The 21648-nt window shown below is 42.8% G+C and overlaps 2 protein-coding genes across 2 annotated transcripts in view; one reads left to right on the top strand and one right to left on the bottom strand.

The window, feature by feature from the left end:
• The window catches only part of LOC308290648 (deoxynucleoside triphosphate triphosphohydrolase SAMHD1-like), a gene marked incomplete at its 3' end in the record, with an annotated part of 439146 nt that overhangs the window by 354825 nt on the left and 62673 nt on the right, over positions 1–21648 (bottom strand). The window lies entirely within an intron of this gene.
• Positions 18492–20977, top strand: snai1b (snail family zinc finger 1b; the record flags this gene model as incomplete). The annotated part of the gene is made up of 3 exons (XM_080733868.1): positions 18492–18573; positions 19201–19872; positions 20796–20977. The coding sequence occupies exons 1-3, from the start codon at positions 18498–18500 to the stop codon at positions 20975–20977; spliced, it is 930 nt and encodes a 309-aa protein (XP_080589994.1). The 5' UTR covers positions 18492–18497.

Genomic DNA, 21648 nt, shown 5'->3' with positions numbered 1-21648 from the left:
ACTGCTAATAAATAAACTCTTCAATTAATCCAAGTAGAAAGTAGCCAACTCATTATGTAGAATGCTAGCCCTGAATACAGGACTAGTCCTGGTGCCGCCTCAACATGAGGAGTAGTGGGCAATCGAGCCCTTAACGGTTTGAGCTAGGAACGTCAGATTTCAAAAATAAACTGCTTACCCTAGCCAACTTTGCTAACGATTTGAAGCCGCACAACGTTCATTACACGCCGCTCCCCGGTTGTTGAATAAAACGCATTTTTGTCCGAAATTATTTTGCTTAACATAGGACGTCCGCCTCTAGGAGACGGGCTCTAGTGGACAGTCGCGTCATCGCATCATCTCCGTTCACTACAATGATCAACCGGAGATGACGCGACTGTCCACTAGAGGCAGACGTCCTATGTTAAGCAAAATAATTTCGGACAAAAATGCTTTTTATTCAACAATCCGGTAGCGGCGTGTAATGAACGTTGTGCGGCGTCAAATTGTTATCAAAGTTGGCTTAGGTAAGCACTTTATTTTTGAAATCTGACGTTCCTAGCTCAAACCGTTAAGGGCTCGATTGCCCACTACTCCTTATGTTGAGGCGGCACCAGGAGAGTCCTGTATTCAGGGCTAGTAGAATGCAAGTTTTCAAATGTATAACATGTATTAAATCTGATTAATCTTTAATAGCACATCTACAAAGGTGGCCGAAATGTATAGGGCTTAAGTGATTAAAATATTGTGATTTCGCTCATAAACTGTATGAAATCACGTTAATTGATGAGCTATTATACTGTAACTATTATATAAATACCCCGTTTCAGCGCTCGTGTAGTGTATCTGGGGATGTAGCTCAGTGGTAGAGCGCATGCTTTGCATGTATGAGGCCCCGGGTTCAATCCCCGGCATCTCCACTCCTTTTCGCTTTTGACTCTCCCGTTTTTCCCTGTGTATTTTCCCCCAACTGGAATTTGTTTTCAATACGTCGGAAAAAAAATATATATTCTTACCACGACGTCACGCACGTATACGTGCGAACAGGGGAAGGTAATCGACGTCATCTGACTCACTATTTTTGCGTGGATTATGGCTCGTATTTGTTCCGATATAAAAGCTTCTTTTAACTTTAGCTGGTTGAGAGTACAGTAACGTCACCACTGTGGTGCATCGGCAAGATAAGAATGCAACCATGGCTGTTATTAACACACACACACACACACACACACACACACACACACACACACACACACACACACACACACAGCAAAACTATGTAAAACACAGGTAAGCTAATTAAATAATAGCTTCAATCGTAGCCTATGGTTGGTTCCGTTCACGGACCATCCAAAAACATCCCAAAACTCACCTATCATCATCAGTCATGCATGGAAGGCAGCCAACAGCACCAGGGGTTTTGGCAACAACACCATCTTCTTCAGAGGGGTTCTCAAACATATTGTTTTTTATTTTTATTTGAATGTTCCCCATATAACGCAATGAACCTCACGTTGAAAACTACTCAGGCCTTGATTAGCTGGCACTGCCTGTCCTGATTGGCTGAACTTAAATAGGCTCAATTAAAGTAGCTAATCATCATGCCTGCATGGTTTGTTGTTTTCATTTTCATAAAAACAAAACAACAACAACAGCAACATTTGCACAAAATGTTAGGTAGACTCAAGATACTAATGTTTTGAGTGTTTATTTATATATTTAATCAATAGGCATATCTATAGGCCTATCCCACAATGGGCTATGGTTGCATAGGCCTACGACTCTGGGTCTCATGTTGTACACAGTGACATAAAATTAAAGGTACTTCAATTAAGCCTACAATAGAATTACTTCCTTGCCTCAGGGCCATGGCTTGTGATGGACTTTTCTTTGCCACGGACATACAAAATGAGTATTGATTGAAGACATTTTATTAGTAGGTTGCATATAGGAAAGGTACAGTTTCATGACGGTACAGTTCACTGGTACAAGGTCAACTAAAAGGAGATCCTAGGTAAGCTCTTCAGCTTATTTACACAGGAAACCTTTATGTATCTCATATAACATTGAATGACAGACAGACAGAACACAGTACTGTACTATGCAGAGGATAATAGCAAAAGAAAAAAATAATATTCATAAAGAAGAAAAATAAAATAATGAGGAAATAGACAATAATATTACCAGAAACACAAAGAGCTAGCCCTGAACGACCATAACAGGTCTGTAACTCTGAGAGTGTTCAGATTTGTCCTTGCAAATAAAACATTTGAGAACCACTAGCACTTGTGGACTAATGTGCATTAGTACACTAGGCTATTTATTATATTGTGTAAAAACAGAACATCTAAAATTTGCCTGGGAAAAGGCCAAGGCCAAGTCTTTGCCACCGTGTATGGACATATTGATGACCCCTGCCTTGCCTTAAAGGAATCAGGGGAATTGTTTGTTCGAATCATGTTAATAATATTTGCAGCCTGAGTAACCTGCAGTGAGTGAACATCAGCAGACCTTTAAGCCTCAACAGTAGGCTAGTGTAGAAGGACTTTGTAGGCGTGATGATTCTGCTGTCGAGACGAGAGTAGCCAGGCAGAGAGTTAGTGGGGGCAACGACCTTTGAGGCTAAAGAGCAACCTCGCACATTCAAAACCCATAACCTAGGAAAATGGAGATTACCATAGATCAATGTCGTCCCATTTTAAGCCAGTCATGGACAGGACACGGTATCTCTGCTATGAAACCAGACCGGTCTTGGGGGTCAAGCCCCATGCGTGTGCAGCCACTGGGGCACAGGTCATCGCTTAACCCATTTTTGTAAGGAACATAGCGACCTGGAACACGATGAAGAGTCTGTCATAATTTACATAACTGCTACTGTCTCGTCAGCCGTCATCCAGGCCCCCAGGTGGCATGGAGAGGAAGATCTACAGACCTGTCAAACTGGAATACAAGAACGCCGGTCCCAGAACCCTGGAACGGTCGCCCACCAGGTATTCCCCTAAAAGTAACCTCAGTAAAACTATGCCAAAACCTCACCTTATTCGTTATTCTTTGTTTTTGTCCCACGATTTTGTAACCCATTTATCACCCAGTGCCAATTGCCTAAGCTGTAATCCTGTAGCCTGGCGGGGCCCGACGTCATCTGCGTTCACTCACTCATTCCTTCCACAGTATAACTGTGGAAGGAATGAACACAGATAACGTCGGGCCCCGCCAGGCTAGTAATCCTGGGCATCACTGCTCTCCCTCTACCAACCTGGAGAGAGCCCTGAACTGAGCTTGTGCTTCCTTCAGTGCATGAGGAGTGAGCAGGCCGCTTCTTATCACCTGACAGGGGGCCTGGGGGAGCTTCCCCGGTTGGACTATATAGCGTGTGGAAGGAACACGTTTATTCCAACCAGTTCCTTTCCCCTCCATCAGGCGCCCTGGCTGGCCAGGGGGAGGCAGTATAGTGACCAGGATTACTGCATGTTTTTGTGAGGGTATCTACCCTAGGAGACACGGGGAAAACATGCAAACCCTTTTTCCAAAGTCCCACCTAGGGTGTGGGTGCTGATGACGTGGAGGAGAGAACACGCCCCCCAGCGCCCACAGCGTCCCCCGGCGGGAATCGAACCGAGGACCTTCTAGCTGTGAGGTGACAGCTCTCACAGCCCCCCCTTCATTCCTTCTCTTAACCTCAGTAAAACGAATACAAGAACCGCTGTGGGTGAGTGTTGCCCCCCAGAAATGGGGTCGAGTGTGTCCTGAGGATAGAACGTTCTGGTTACCTCAAGCTGTCTCAGACTCCTGTGGCCTAATGTAGGCTACTGTACTGTCTGTACTCTACTGCAGGTCTCCAGGATAATATAGACGCTGGTTTACACAACCCACAAACAGGGGCGTCACAAGGGGGGGAAATGTGGGACTGAGTTACTAGGGCCCCAGGTGGAGGGGCCTTAATTATTTTATACATTTTGGCAGTCCTTCACACGAAAAAGTTTGAGCACCACTGACATAGAAACATAGGATTCTTGCACAAAAGTTCACGGTTTAAAAAAAATAGCAGATCTACAAGCTCGCAGCGCGTGTGAGCTTGTATATATGCCATTTTTCAATAGTTAAAGCACACAGTAATTTGTAATAATGTGTTCAGTCTAAATGGATTAAACCCCCTCCCCATATGAAGAACATTCATGGGGAGCCCACAGTGAATCCTTGTACCCAGGGCCCAGAATTTGGTGCGACACCCTGCCCTGAGGCTACTGTACTGTCTGTACTGTACTTCAGGCCTCCAGGATAATATAGACGCTGGTTTACACAAACCACAAACCACATAAAATGTGACCCAGTTTTGAGATTGACGTCGTGACAAGGTCTCAAACAATGTGCACACAGAGAAATAGGCTACATCAGTGGTTCACAACCTGTTCTGGATTCAGTGGCTGGGTTAAGATGGGCTGTGTGTGCTTTTTCAGAGCATGTTTTTGTCTCTTAATGATTGATCGAATCGATTGTGTTCCTTCCGACTTGGATCAATAATGTCTACTGTTAGACTGATCTGGTTTACCTATTGATTGATTGATTGATTGATTGATTGAAGACTTTATTAGAGGTTTGCATAGGAAAAGGTACAGGACAGTACAGTTCACTGGTACATGGTCAACTAAAGGGATAAACACCTCAAGAAAGCTTTTGGGCTTGTTTCAACTGGGTTCCCTTTTTACAACTCATAGTACTTATGATCCTATAGATTACTATCCCTATGCATTTGATTACTCTTACTTACTCTGAATGGCTCTGGGTTAAGAGCGTCTGCTAAATGCCTAAATTCTAAATTGTAATGGAACTTAACAACATAGCATACTTATAGAATATTATCAATCATATGTCCTCACGGCCAACCAGTGTCCCCCTGGCCCCCAGGTTGAGAACCGCTGAGAGAGAGAGAGAGAGAGAGAGAGAGAGAGAGAGAGAGAGAGAGAGAGAGAGAGAGAGAGAGAGAGAGAGAGAGAGGGCTGTATAACTGAATTCAGAAACAGAACCTGTCAGCTAAGGAGAGAGACTGCACACACACACACACACACACGCACGTGCACATGCACAGCACAAACACAAAATGTTCCCTCTTATCTTTATCCCAGTAGTACAGGTCATCTCGACCTGAACCAGCATGGACACACACACACACACACACACACACACACACACACACACACACACACACACACACACACACACACACACACACACTGAGTCACTGACTGAAAGTTATGACACAGTCATGAGAACCAGTGGTTCTCAAAGTGAGGTTCAGGGCCCTTCAGGGTTCCTTGGACGGATTTCAAATGGACCACAACATGGAAACAAGCCCATAGGACTTTTTGTTTTATCCTTTTGGTTTTAGCATTATTGTATAATTGTACCTCTGAGTAGGTACTATTTTGCAAACTGTTAAAGTATTCAATCAATACAAATAAGAAATAAACATACAGGTCTGGTAACTGTATAGGTCCATGTGGCTCCATTTGTAATTGAGTAATTTAGTTGTAATTGATTAATTGTAATTGTAATTGTCATTGATTGAAACACAAAAAAGTTTTTTTTTCTCTACCACACTGAGGTAGACATTAGCAGGCTGCTCTGAATGTGCATAATGTGTTACATATCAGTATTCTAGGAGCCAGCAGCAAAGGCCAACACGTTCTTTATCACAAACTGACAGACTGTCGCCTCGCAGGCCCTATTTTGGTTTTGGTCAAGAGTAAGGCTGTCTACTTGATATATACTTTACGTGACAGCATGTACAGTGCGTGTACTAGGCTATATTATTATGACATGATTAAAGAACAAACTGTAACAATTATTCACTGTAATCACTTATTGTGCATTCTGTTTCTGATTAGAGATATAGATAGAGACATTTGGCTGAGTCACTGGTCAAGAAGACATTCAGTTATTCTGCAGTGTGATGAATTGGACTACACTTTTTATGTTTTTTCTTTTTTCCCTTGTGACATTGACACAGATGTGTGAATATCTTGGCAGCCATACTTCAACACTTATCAAGGCAAGTCAAGACTACTTGGCTTGTCTTGTTAAAGGCAGTGGTGGACAAAGTGGCCTACTCAAACCCAGTATTCTTTGAGTCTAGTAGGCCTATAGATACTCCTGAGTCCTGAGTAGTCTACTTATTTTTAACAAATACTTGAAAATAGCAGATCTACAAGCAACACGTTGTGAGCTTGTAGTAGAGGATTAAAATTAATATGTATCCAACAATACAAATAGTCTACTTGTGTAAAGTACAGATGCAGTAATTATGTACTTCTTAGTCATTCAATGTTATATGAGATACTTTAATGGTTTCCTGTGGAAATAAGCTTAGTATTTTCATGGATCTCCTTTTAGTAGACCTTGTACCAGTGAACTGTACCGTCATGAAACTGTACCTTTTCCTATGCAAACTTCTAATAAAGTCTTCAATCAATCAATTAAACTGTCCAGTGTCCACCACTGGTTAAACGTGAAGTTTGCACTGTTGTCTTTGGTGGTGGTTGTTTGTGACATCAGTCATTCCTGGTCTTTTGTCGCCCCCTTCTGGTACCATGTCAGACTTCCACCGTCAGAAAACCACTACCACAATTGGACAGTAGGCGGCGCCATTTCATCATTAATGAGCCCTTTCAATCATGCACCAGTAGCACATATGACCCGCACACCATCTTACACTTAGCCAAAACACTCCTTTTTATTTAATAATAATGCAACGTTTCGGTCAACGACCTTCTTCAGGCATATCTGAATTAATTAATGATCATTAATGAGCCCCCAATGGTTTTCATTAGCAACAAGATTCCTGCATATGGTACTAAATAATACACATTGAGACCAATGGTCAATGGACAATATCTTATTACAGTTGCTATTCCTCATTTTATATTTACTTGTAGTTGTATGTTTATAATATTAGGCTAATATTTTATTATTTGTTATTATTGTTAATATTAATTATTGCTTATACGTTTTTCAACGTATAAGTATACGTATATATACGTATACTTTCCCTTGCTTTTTTTCCCTGCAAACTGCTTATAACGTAGGCCTTTTCAATCAATGTTGCTACAGTATCTGAGGAAATAATAATAATAATAATGTTGCAGTAATGTAGTAATGCATACTGATGCAGTACCATTTGGTACTTCCTGGTACTGTACCAGGATGTAACAATAATGCTGTTACTGGCTTAGGATCACTTCCCAGTTTGTACATTAAACATGTCACCTGGAACACCTTGCATTACGGTGCCATCTGCTGTTCATCAAAGAACTACAGTTTGAATCGATTTTGGTCCAAAATCTCTATTTTCACACACAGGACAGCAGTTGTACAGTTCTGTGGGATGCCAACTTCAAATACCTTGTTGATGTCGCTGTAAACTGCATCACAGAACTTCACTGTATTACAAAAAAAAATTAAATCGATGTCATATGTTGTTGAGTGCTGGGCTCCCGTGCCGAAAATAGCTAGATCTACAAGCTCACAACATGTCGCTGAGCTTGTAGTTCTGTCATTTCCGGCCCTCAAACCTGAAGCCAACTTATGACCTCAAGCTGAACTTAAAAGGGTTGCATGGCATACTTCAAAGTAGCTACATGTCTGGCCTGGCCGAGACTGGTTTCTAATCTAGAGTCTTCGTACGCCCTGGACCCTGTTAGGCCATTCAGATTTATTGGGTTTCACTTTGGACTTAAAGCAAGACTTGATTTATACTTAAGCTTGTAGATCTGCTATTTACTGAGTGCAAGCGACACTGGCATGCAACTGAGCATAACTGAGGCTTATTAGCAGCGGACACAAGCCAGGGACGCAGAGCTCAGTCGGCCATCAGACCAAATTAAAACACAGACAGCGCTGGTCTTTTTGAAGAAGAAGGAGCCACGTTTTACAACGTCTTCTGTGAGCAGATAAAGATGGAACACAGATGATGATGATGGGGGTCATTGGACATACCTAACCTAACCCTATACCAACCCACCCCGTACTGATTCATGTTATCTCTCCACCTCCACCTCACTGGCCAGAAAAGAGAAACTTCAAGGGCTTGCAGTATAACCTAGCCAATAAGCCAGCCATGCATGCAATACATGTGTGTGTGAGTGTGTGTGTGTGTGTGTGTGTGTGTGTGTGTGTGTGTGTGTGTGTGTGTGTGTGTGTGTGTGTGTGTGTGTGTGTGTGTGTGTGTGTGTGTGTGTATTGAAGAGGTCAGGAGGAATCATCTTGCATTGTGTTTCCCTCAAAAGATGAATTAATTTCAAGAGAAAATAAGATACAGATAAGATAAAGGCTAATTAATTATCATTGTTTAATTGTTGTATAGGCATGACAACAAAAAATGTAACCGGTAACAGAAGTCATATCAACGAATAAAAATATTACAGCCCAAAAGCACAATGCAAGGTACGTGCTACAGTACATGATGGGCTCATAGTGCATTATGGGTAGGCCCATTGTGCACCGGCCTACTATGGAAAGATGCAAGTTGGGAATGCATGCCCCACCCTGTTGTACCAGTCTGTCTTTCTTTCCTTGTCCCTTTCATGCCCATATAGGAAGATCACTGATGCCTGATATTCCCATATGGCCCTTATATGGGCATATTAGTCGGATCAGCGGTTTGGACAACCAGGTCTCCATAAATAGAGACCTGCCATTCTGGACAAACATATGACTTCACTCCGAGCACCACCATAATTATGTTCTCGCCAGGCAAGAATGAAGTCGATCGGTTCAGACGGTTCGCGAGATATGGGTAATATATACTAGTATGGTCCACACCTAGCCTCGTAAACCGCCCTCTACCGGAAACCATTTCATCCTCCTGGATTACGGAAGTTGGTCGTTTACTAGGCTAGTCCACACCACTAGTTATTCTCAAACTTGCATGCATTAGGGATTAGGGCCACAGACCTTCATTTGATACAAGTTTTCATCTCTGGGACCCTGATCTACGCTGTAAAATGTCCATTTAACTCTGTACAAATATACCATGGTACCATTTGTACACTCCAGGACCCCTGGGGGTCCAACGAACCTCACGTTGTGAACAAGTGGTCTAAACACAGTTCATCCGCAGTTGACACCTATCGTCACCTCCGCCTGAGAATAGGGACCGTTCTCCTTCCACCTGTGCTGCTGTTTGCTCAGTTATTATCATGCGGTAACAATGCATCATCATACATCATCAACAGCACCCGTTCAAAAACAACGTAATATTATGGGGAGTGGATGGATGAGCAAAGAGTGAAGATGCACATGATCAACTATTAATCAGGCATGTGGACACACACGGTACAAGACCTTCGTCAGGACACACAGTGTGTGATGATGAAGTGACACAAACCAACTCTACTCCGGAGACAGGTGTAATCAGACTACAATCAGAAAGTCAGTCAGTTTTGCCACTAGCAAAGGCCTCAAACAGTCCAACTCCTATCCACAGACTAGCCTTTAAAACCAAGAATATATACCGTATTAAGCATCCAGGGGTGGCATAGCGCAGGGCTCCCCCTGAGTTAATGTCAAAGAGTCCTTGAGCAAGACTCTGAACACCTATAGTTGCTCCCGGTGAGCAGGTTGGTGCCTTGCATGGTTTCCTCCGCCATCGGTGTATGAATGTATGGGTGAATGTAATGCACAATCTATGTAAAGCGCCTTGGATAAAAGTGCTATATAAATCCCCCATTTAATCCTCACTCTGGGTCATAAATATCAAAGTCCACAAGGGAAAGTTATTCTATTGAATTTATGTGATCACGTCACATGTCCTTGCGGTCTTTTATATTCTGTTTCTGTAGTAAATCAGTGGCTCCCAAACTTTTTCCATGTCAAGGACCCCCAAATTGACACTTATCAGCTCGCGGACCCCCATTTGAATAGATATGCTAGGGACCCCCATAAGAGATTTTTACAGCTCTAGCAGTGATTCTCAACCATTTTCATTTCAAGGACCCTGTGTTTGACATACATTTTAGGCATTGAAACCCCATTTAATGTCTTTTCTATCTCTAGCACCCCAATTTATATTGGATCCTAACTCTTATTTAGCTGGGGACCCCCTGGAACTCCCTCAAAGACCCCTGGTGGACCCCACTTTGAGAACTACTGATTGACATGAGTAGTGGAACATGTGAACATTTCCCCTCAGTGCCATAATCATTCATATCTATCTAAAAACAAACATTTGAGGAGAAAAGGACAAAATGTTAATTGACTGTGGGGGTTCTTTAAGTCTGATAGAAAACATATTTAGAATAGATACCCACTGGACCAATGTGACAAAAGACAGGACTTACTTAGTTACCATGGAAGTGTCCGTTGCCTTTATTCACATGCATATTTCCACCTCTCTTATAGTCATGCAAATGTAGCTTAATGTGTTGGTGTTGTTGTTCATGAAGAAAGAGCTCTGTCAACATGTGTAGCAGACAATCAGCATGACAGACACACCTGATGTTTTTACATGCACTCTTACAAATTCAATTCAATTCAATTCAAATAAGGGGTATAATAACCCATGAGCCAATTCTTCTACAAATGACTACTACTACGAAAATGTTTCTGTGCCCTCTGAAAATGTTTTGTGCCAGGGACCCCCAGAAGAGAAGATTTGTGTAGTAAATCCAAATTATTAAATATTTTTCATTTTTATGTTCAAAAATAGCAATGTACAAGGTTGCGGCGCGTTGTGAGCTTGTTGTAGATCTGCTATTTTTTAATATTGCTGCTATTTTTGAAAACAAAGAAATGTATGTCCAATTAAAATAAAGACACGTTAACAGAGCTATCTATGTAACATTGCAACTTTGCAATAAAATATATATTTTAATAAAGATATCAGATAGTCAGACGCGGCACTCTGAACAGATGAGAAAGCATGGGAACTGTTGCTGGGAACTGTTACTGTTGCAACAAATGCAAATGACCACTTAAACCGTATATAATTAGATGACTGGGGCCCCCCAGGGGTCTATACCTGGCCCCTTACATTCTTTTCCCTCTACACACCAAATAAATATCTTCGCCGGCAATACCCAGCCTATACAACCTCACAATCGCAACACAACGCAAGCTTGTAGAATTGTAATTTTTTGGGTGCATATTCTCAGCCAGAATAGTTCCACACCAGTGTATTCATGTGGTTAAAAATGAATAGATAAACGAAATAGAAAGAAAACACCAGCCTCAAGCTCTCACAATGAAGTCCGGGGTCTCCCAGCCAGGGGTCCTGGAGGGGGTTCCAGGGGGTCCCCCACCCCAGCTAAAGGATTTATAGCCAGGAACCAAATGGACCCTTAAAGTTCTGTTAGAGTGTACAAATGGACCATATGGTTACGTTTGTACACACCGAGGATTTGAGTGTAGCTTTGGTTCTGGAAGTGGGGTCATGGGGGGGGGGGGGGGTCCCCATCATTTTAACCACTTTATCCATACATAGCACAAACTCAAAGTGCGTCACCTCCTGCGACCCGCTGCGCATATCTGCTATTTTTGAAAAAAAAATATATATATCTTGACACAAAAATGCGAATGAACTTTCTTTTTGGATACAGTGGTTCTCAAACATTTTTTTTTGCTGCAGTACCCCCTTATACTGATTTCTGAAGCCATTAAATACCCCTTTCCCCTGAAGTACAGCATTTTGCTACGAAAAATGACATCAAAAGTACAGTTCCCATACCAATAGGTTAAAAATAAAACAGCATAATAACAAATAAACATTGCTTTCCATTCAATACCAGTTGTACTAGTCAAGGTATTGATGTAATTTGGTTTAATTTACATTTGAGCAGGTTCACACAAGGTCTGTCAATGTTTTCTACAGTGATCACAACACTAAAATACATATTCCCATGGCATTTTCTAGTATTTTCTCACGTACCCCCATTTGAGAAAAGCTGCCATAACAATACATAATTGCATAATCTGTGATATTCTTAATATGTGTGTGTTTGTTTACGTGTGACGATGGAGAGGGTAGAAGAGAGACCGAGAGTGTGTGTGTGTATGTGTGTGTGTGTGTGTGTGTGTGTGTGTGCGTGTGTGTGTGTGTGTGTGTGTGTGTGTGTGTGTGTGGGAGGAGGGAGTGTGGTCTGCTCCACATTCCTCAGGGATAACTTATCTCACTCCTGCTGGGCCTGTGGACCTCTCTGGACAAGAGGGCAAGTCTCTCACATACTCTGATGTCTAATGCATGCCAACACACACACACACACACACGCACGCACGCACGCACGCACGCACGCACGCACGCACACACACACACACACACACACACACACACACACACACACACACACACACACACACACACACACACACACACACACACACACTGCACACAGTTGTAAGATCAAGTCACCCGGGACCTATTACGTAACATATCAGAAATAGTATTGAAAAAGCCAAGACAGCCTCCAAAATAAAATTGTGATACTGTATGTATTTCAAGTATAGTAACTTTTTTAAATCTTTGGAACCTACTATATTGTCCCCAGTTCACATTTTGATTATTATAAGACAGCCTCCATAATAAAATTACGATGTGTATTTCAAGTAGCAAATTCCAACGTGTTTTGTGGTACACAAATTTTTCAGTTGTTTCCTTTGCACTGCACAGTATTTACATGGACATTCTTTCCCTGAAATAGTAGAGTTCTTTGAGTTAAAAGACCCCCCACCCCCACCTCCTCCCTTAAAACCACATTCTAGCACAGTGGTTCTCAACCTGTGGGTCGCCAAATGATGTTGGGGAGTCCCCAGATGATGATAGCTTAACTTTTGTTTTCTCACTCAACGGTAAACGAACCAACATACAGTAGCCTTTAGTGTAAACAGCTAGGGTATCTGCACATTTCTAAAGTGACTATTAAAGGACTTTATAAGACGATTTTGACACAATGTTATCATTGCGTCAAAGGTAATCAACAAACTATACTATAAAAAATCTAACATTTGCCAAATTGTCAACTTAGTCTACTTAAAAAAGAGGCAAAAGTTGTGCTGACAAAATGTTGTTGAAGATCAGCAATTTTAAAAATGTTTATCTGTGGAACCGAGTCAAACAAAATGTAATGCCTCAACTGCTTGTCAGGGTGGGGGTTGTCACCAATTCCAGGGGTCATCAATATGTCCAAACATGGACAAATGTGTCTGTGACAAAGACTTGGTCCTGTCCGTGCCAAATTTTTGTTGTTCTGTTTGACACACCATGTAAATGTGATCATAAATGTCAAGTCTTTTACTTCGACACTTAGTGATTTAGTGCTTCTCAAATGTTTTACACTCTCAGAGTTATACAGACCCGTTATAGTCATTCAGGGCTATCTTTTCATGTGTTTCTGGTAATAATATTGCCCTCACATTTTGAACATCTTGAATGTTTTGGGGAAAAAAATAATTTTGACAAAAATGTCCACCCCAAACCAACATGGCGATGACCCCTGCTCAACTGCTTATCAGGGTGTGGTTGTCCACAGTTCACATTATTTTGATTATTTTGGGGGGTTGCGGGCTGAAATGTTTGAGAACCACTCCTGTTCTGGCAGAAAGAGCTGTGAACGGGCTCTACTTGGAAAACAATAGAAGGCGATGGGCCTCTAATAGCAGAGGCTAATCACAAGACATGTCCAACAACAACTCTTTCACATTCAAATGAACGACTGTCGTATCAAGCTATCCACTGACCAGAGGTGGAACATTGGACTGAGTGATCCGAGTCCATCCTTTGATCAACCAAGTGTCGAGGAGGGTGTAGAGGAGGGTGTAGAGGAGGGTGTAGAGGAGGGTGTAGAGGAGGGTGTAGAGGAGGGTGTAGAGGAGGGTGTAGAGGAGGGTGTAGCCGCAGAGTCATCTGACTTGTGAATACACTGAATGCAAAACAATGCACCTCATTGTTCACGGGTGATCAGAAATATAGGGTTTAAAATGTAAAAATGGGGGGCATTAAAATGCACCACACAAATCCTCTTTAGAAAACAACCTAGGATTAGGCATCATCAGGCAACTAGAATATAGGGAAATCAAAACTCTCACCATCCATCATTAAAATGTTATAGTCAAACCTGGATATTCTAATAACCAGAATTAAATATTCAAGATTGAAGTTCAATGTTCTTCCAGGTATGTTTGAACATTAAAGTTAGAACAAAATTAGCAAAAAGGGGTTACAAAAAAAAGTAAACAAAGTAAACATTGAAAATTAGTAGGAATGAATGAAGCACATGCTGTGCAGCCCCTTTTTTCCTATAGATTTTTTATCAGGTAATATCAGGTCCCAATCAGGATTCCAGTACCAAACCAAACAAAACTGAACATTACTGTAGCCTACCACTCTTGCGTCTTGATACTACCCTGCAATTCTGCATAGTATGTGCATTCTTTGATCACCAAATCAATATCATGGTTAAGTATTGATGCATACTTTCTAAAGCAAAGTGCAATCTATCAAGTTAGACAGGGTTTGATTTGTTAAAAAAAAAAAATAATAATAATACAGAGGTGGGGAGGGGGGCATACAGTATACATGTACAGGTACATGTGGTTAACATACTTTTAAATTCTAATCTGTTACCTATTGTCAGATATCAATATCAAACTCCCAGCAAATCCAATCGTTTGATGCTGATTCTGATTTCCTAACATTGAGCCACTCTACCACATTTTACGCCACAAATACACTTGTCTTAACCACTAAAACATGCACCTACATTATACTTCATTCTCTGTGGCCCCACAGAGGTCTATACTAAGTTGCTCCCCCCTCCCTTATTTTTTATCATTTTTTTAAAATATGAAGATATCCCATTTAAAAGCTCACAACGCGTCGCCAACACACTGATATGTGTTTGCCTATTATCACATGACCATAGGGACGCCGCAGGGTTCAAAGATTTACATTTTAAATTAAAGCAGAGACAGACAGAGAAGTGTTTCTCTCAGTCTCCCATAAAGCTTCCCCAGCAGTCAGTCAGTCAGTCAGTCAGTCAGTCAGTCAGTCAGTCAGTCAGAACTCTATGCATGCTGACTTTAATCCCTGAGGCCAGAGAGAACATCTGTTGTCAGCGCGGAGGACTTTTCATGTTTTACATCCTCTTACATCTCTCTATGTGTCACGAGGTCATCATCCTAACTCACTGTCTGTCTGTCTGTCTGCAGCAAAACCTCATGACAGACAGACAGGCAGACAGACAGACAGAGAATACACTTTACTTCACAATGGCTCATCTAATCATGGTGTGTAATCCTTTCACTTGTGTGTCAGGACAGGACAGGTGGATGTTGAATTTTGTATAATTTTTTCCCTCTGTGCTTAACGGTCTGTGTGTCCATCTATACATGCACCGTGCACACACACATGGACCACAATGGAAACGAGCCTATATGGCATGGCAAACACAAGGTAATACATCAAATGCATAGACAGTGTAAGTGCCTCAGTAATCTAGGATCATAATGTAGGTAAACCAAGAACATATAGCATCAGTCTAAACATTATAATATACAAAAATGAATAGTAGTTGCACTGTGTACTTTTAGAGATGTCGATACAAATATTAAATTCAATTCATCAGAAAAAAGAACGTTTCATATTCATGTCAATTCATGAACCCTATAGCACCCCTATTCTGGGTATGTCATAATAAGCGAACGTTCAACAAAAAAACATGCATGCTAAAATATGATCTATCATGTTCTCTCTTAGGCACTCAGAAAAGTACTACCGGTATACATTCCATTGTACAGGGGGAAAAATGAAAGGGCCCAGGATAGACTCCTGGGAACAGATTACTCAAACTGATATCTGATATTCATTAATTATTTGTAATAATTCTTTGGGAAAACGTTATCGAAAACTTGATAGGTTTAATTAACCTGTCATGGTTAAAATGGAGTTTGAAGTTACAATGGGTGTGTATGAAGAGGGGCCCTGGACGGGGATGGCCTGATAACATTTACATATAAATACTGAATGAATCAAAATAAAAACTGTTCAGGGTGTTCATAAAAGCCTGATTAGACGATAAAATGACCAAAAGATTTTTTGAAAGTGAAATATCCCTTTAAGCATACAGTATAGCTAGCCTAATTAAGTAAGCCTACTCAGTTACTTTACACCACTGCAAAAAGCAAGGTGTATTCAAACAAACCTCTTATGTGGCACTATTTGCCTTTGCACCCCTCAAACACACGCACACACACACACACACACACACACACACACACACACACACACACACACACCCACTGGCCTACACGTTGTCTGCCCTGGGATGATCTACAACGCAGGCCTACAACTTTCACGTATGCCTCAGCTATTTGCTTCTTGTTTTTTTACTGCTTTGGCCTTAACCCCCCCTGACCCGGCCAGTCTTCGTGGCGTCGCCAGTCAACAAGCCTCTCTGTAAGGACGTGTGAACTTGCGGGCATGCCGTGACATTCCTTGGGTGCCAGAACAATGTGGCCTATAGACAGGTGCACACACCCATCACACCAAGCGCTGCCACCGACACAAGCTCCTTTTCACTCCTTTTCTGCTATGCTAAATAACACCATTAAAGGCTAGGGCTGTTGCTGAGCGCATTCCACAGCTAATGGCTTCTGCGGATGTTGTTCATGGATGGCGCACCTGATGCGCGTGATCTTAATATGTCTGGTGATGTGCTGCTGCAGAATGCAGTGCACGATTTGCCCTGTCATGCCATGTGCAAATGTTTTCAACCAAAAACTATTCATTTTAGTTACATATTTAACTTGAGGCTTAAGCCATATGCACACTGTAAAATCCCATGTAATTTGGCCATTTCCAAATGGAATAAACTAACAATTAGAAAAGGAATTGCACAGTACTGTCTGGGGTCCTTCTTGAATGAATGGGTACCAGGGGGTCCCTGGCAAAATGAGTAGCATAGCCTAATATTATCATCAAAATCAGTTTAACCACTTTAACCCGGTTACATTGATTGTACATTGGCCATTTGAGCTCAAAGAGCTGAAACATTTGTTTTGGGGGGGGGGGGGGGTTCCTGGCAAACAACATATTTCCATCGGGTGTCAGCAGTCAAATACATATTAATACGGGGTATGATAATGGTAGGCTATTTATAGTGCACAATTTTATGCATTGCCTAGGCTATAATGAATGAATGACTCCACTCATTAACACTTTGCCCTGGGGAAATGGACCCGGGACACTGGCTCTTTCTGAACTGTTATAATTATCTCCACGGGTTTATTTTTTAGGTCATATTGTCGCTGTCAGCTCGGTTAATTTCCCCCGCATCCCGCTGGCAGTCTGCGGTCTCACCCGCATCCCGCAGCGTGGAGAAGAAGAGCAATCTGTTGGGAGTGTGACGAGTTAAGAAGAAGAATGGAGCGTTTGTTTCTTGTGCGTTTTAGCCTCAACGTTAGACTTGGATCAAGACTAAGAGCATAGATGTATTTTATAGACAGCACGAGTCTTGACTCTTGAGTCTTGATCCAATTAAGGCTATATCAAAATTCTCACATCAGTGTGTGTGTGTGTGTGTGTGTGTGTGTGTGTGCGTGTGCGTAATGCACACTAAGCATAGGCCTGGGCCCCAACCCATTTTTTTTTTTTTTTTAAATATGAGAAGAATCAATAGGCTATTTGTACATTCTCCAAATGCATTGATTTGACTGAGTTGCAAATGTTTGCAGTTGTAAACACCTTAACAGCATCTACATTTTCTAACAAACGCACAATAACCTCAGCAAAGCTAAATGTTGATGAACATGACCATAGTAGGGTGACCATTGTGGGTGTGGGTTGGTAATACACTTAATAAACATAGAAATTATATTGTATTTTAATCAACTAGACCTATAATCCGACAGAGGACGCTGTAGCCTCACTTTATAGTCTATCACTCATTTCCAAAATGTTTTTGCACACACAGGCTCCTGTATGATTTGTAATCAGATAACATAACTTCACATTGAAGATGATCAAGACGCCATTCAAAGGTTGCTCATCTAAACATTATGTCCAGGGCAGGTTGATTGAATTAGTCACCGTTTCACATGTAATTCATCGCGGTTACAGGCGTTAAGTGGGGCCATTCATTGATCGTGCGTAATTATACGTGCGCGCATTGTAGTGGAAGCAGGGCAGTTTGGCACATTTTGGCACCTGTGGTGAATGGGGCTGTGAGGGTGGGTGGGTGTGTCTGGGGGTGGAGTTGGGTGCTCGACTCTCCTGTGGTCACTATATGAAGGGACCACCGTTGGCTCTTTGGGTCACACTGAGCAACAACTTCTTTCAGCGTTCACATCGATTCCTGCTGGATCATTCCAATCACCTACAGTCCCTGTCTGCAGTCTGTCTCTGCCCTGTGTGCTGAGCTTTGGAGTTTGTTTGCTACCGACTGTCGAGAAGGACATCAGTGGATTGGATTTGGGAGAGGAACTACCTGAAAGCTCACCTTTTTTCTCTCTCTTGAGAACGCAAGAGTTTCAAGATGCCTCGTTCATTTCTTGTCAAGAAGTATTATTCTTACAAGAAGCAGAATTACCGCGAGTTGGAGTGTCATGCTGGTAAGTTTACCTACACTCACTGTGTGCATTTGAACGAGTGTGTCAGTGACAGTGTGCTTGTGATTTTTGACATGATGTTAAAGTTTTTTTCAAAATAAATCAAAATTTAAACTAAAGTGCATATAAGATTACACATGTCCAAACCCATGAGCCAGAAGAACGTATACATGAAATGACACATGATAACTTTGTTGGGTTACAGTTAGTTTGGGAATATAGTGAGGTAAAAAGGCATGCCATGCAGTTTTATTTCTATAGCTCATTTCAACAACATGACAATTAAATAAGCTTTACACAGAACATAAAGCAAATGAAAAGCAATTTGATATTATGCATTGACATTAGGATGCATAAACCAAAAGTTAAACAGTTACAGTGCAGAAGAAAAAGGAGAGGAGGAAAAAAAAGCCACTTGAGGTCTTTGCCTTTTCTTGTCCACTGGAACATTTCCTAATGGAATAAAGCTTGGCCTGGGTCAGGGCCACAGCAAACACACAGTGTGACTGTAACAGGACCTCCAAGAATGAAAACAAGTTTACTGTGTAATCAAATTATGTCCCATGTTAAGTGAAGAAGCCACCTGACTCCCCTTTCCTTTCTCTCCGCTCTCTCTCTCTCTCTGTGCAGTTCAGCGCTACCCTCTGGCTGAACTCCCCATAACCCAGGACAACAGCCATGTCCTGACATGCTACCCCACCACCACCAGCCCCCTGCCCCTCCTGGGCATGGCCGCCCTGCCCGGCCTGCTCTTCCCACCACCCCTGGAGGAGCCCGTCTCCCCCACCACAGCCCTCCTGTCGCCCCTCATCATGGGTGGGGGTCCCGTGGACCTCAGCAGCTGCTCCCCGTTTGGCAGCAACAGCAGCACGGGTAGCGCCTCCAGCTCCTCGGACGAGGAGGACGGCGGCCGCTCCTCGGACCCCCCCAGCCCTGACGCCCTGGCGCAGCACGTCTTCGACTGCCCGCACTGCACCAAGAGCTACAGCAGCCCCGCCGCCCTGGCCAACCACCAGCTGTCCCACAGCAGCCACCAACACCACCACCATCACCACCACCTCTCCTCCACCCAGGGAGAGGAGGAGCAGGAGACCCTCGCCGTCTCCATACCCAGCCAGGTGTCGTCGTCGTCGTCATCCCAGCGCCCAGCCTTCCACTGCAAGCACTGCCCCAAAGAGTACACCAGCCTGGGGGCGCTGAAGATGCACATCCGCTCGCACACGCTGCCCTGCGTGTGCCTCACCTGCGGCAAGGCCTTCTCCAGGCCCTGGCTGCTCCGCGGACACATCAGGACACATACAGGTAAACCAACCAACCACTTAAAAATCTTAAATGCTATGTACCTGTATGCTCTGTACCTTCTCAATCAGTAGTTCTCACACTGAGCGCTCGATATTCAAAAATAACGGATGTACAAGCTCGTATTATCTGCTGTTTTTGAATAGCCAAGACTAAAAATCTAAAACCACACAAAAGCTTTCCTTGTTTTAATACCTAAGTTGTTCTGTGGTGTGACCTGCCTAGGGCCCTGTACTCTGCTCCTTTTCCCCCATCAAATTATCAAATCTCTGCTGATAAACAAGCTTGTCACAACGCGTTGACGCCTTGCAGTGAGCTTGTAGATCGGCTGCTTTGTGGCGACTGTAATTTGTCCCAGAAATAGGAATGCAGGGGGTTTCATGTGGTTGAAAAAAATTTGATTATGCGAAGATTAAATTAAATCACAAGCGGACCGTATTGAGGTCCATACTTGTATTTTTAGCTGATATAATCAAGCCTCTGTTTGCTTGTAGATTGGGGACACAGTGAGTGCAGCACAGTGGTCATCATTGATATTCATTGATGTTGAAGTGTAAACAGAATGTATTGCTCGGTGTGGCATTCACTTATCACTGCAATGAAAGCAGCCATTTAGAGAGAGCTTCCAGGCAAAACGGTGGACTAATAGACTTTGTAATTGTGGCTGCCCCAAGATGACACAGAAAAATCAATGCCTCGAGGATAAGACTGTTAGCATCAAGAACCTGTTTTTGTGTTATCTTTCTTGAGCAGTGGTTCCCAAACTACAGATTGAAAAGAGGAATTCGATTTCCCTTCAGGCTAACGATTCTATCTTGAAAAACCAATGCCTTGTGGATATAGACTTGTTTTAGCACCAAGAACCTGTTCTGTGTCGTTACTTTTCCTGAGGCTAACGATTCTCTATCGCTCTTTTCCCACGACAGGCGAACGGCCGTTCTCCTGCCAGCACTGCAACCGGGCGTTCGCCGACCGCTCCAACCTGCGCGCCCACCTCCAGACCCACTCGGAGGTGAAGAAGTACCAGTGCACCTCGTGCTCTCGCACCTTCAGCCGCATGTCTCTGCTCCACAAGCACAGCAACTCCGGCTGCTGTCCGGCTTCGTAGAGCCACCAAGAACCAGCACAAAAACATTCCCAAAACAAACAGTGACTTAACTGTAACTTTTGCATGCTATGGGTGGATGCCATGCCGGCTCATCAGCGCTCCCTGTGGCTAAGAGCCCTCTATCCTAGTGGTTCTCAAAGTGGATTCCAGGGACTCTGTGGGTTCCTTTAGGGGTGTCTAAATTGACCCATACAAGTCTGTAAATCTGACAGTGTACAAATGGAACCAAATGAACCCTGACAGGTTCAATTTGTTCCATTTGTACAATGTCAGAGTTATGGGGAGACCTTGAAATGTGAAAATTTGATAAACACTGCTCTATCCCATTTGGTGGGACAGACACAAACACACTCACACTTGGGGGGCACTTTGGGTGGCTAATTAAGGGGGGGCGGGGGAGAATGTTCCCCTGAGGTGTCGAGAAAGCCATGGCAGCTCCATTTCCTCCAAGCCAGGAGACGACTGGATGGAAAGGTGTCGTCTTTATAACTCTTGTGTGCCTTAGATATTTTTTTAACCACTTAAAAAAACAAACCCTATATACACTTCGTTGACCGGAGTCCCCCGAGGCTCTAGACTAGGCCCTCTTCCAACACCAAATCTCTTTACATTTAGACAGTGTCGCCAAACACGACACACACAGAGCATAATTCATGTGGTGTAAGAAGAAG

The sequence above is a fragment of the Nannobrachium achirus genome (genome assembly GCF_963921795.1).
Source record: "Nannobrachium achirus genome assembly, chromosome: 9".
Classification (NCBI taxonomy): domain Eukaryota; kingdom Metazoa; phylum Chordata; class Actinopteri; order Myctophiformes; family Myctophidae; genus Nannobrachium; species Nannobrachium achirus.
This window is presented reverse-complemented; position numbering and strand designations above follow the sequence as displayed.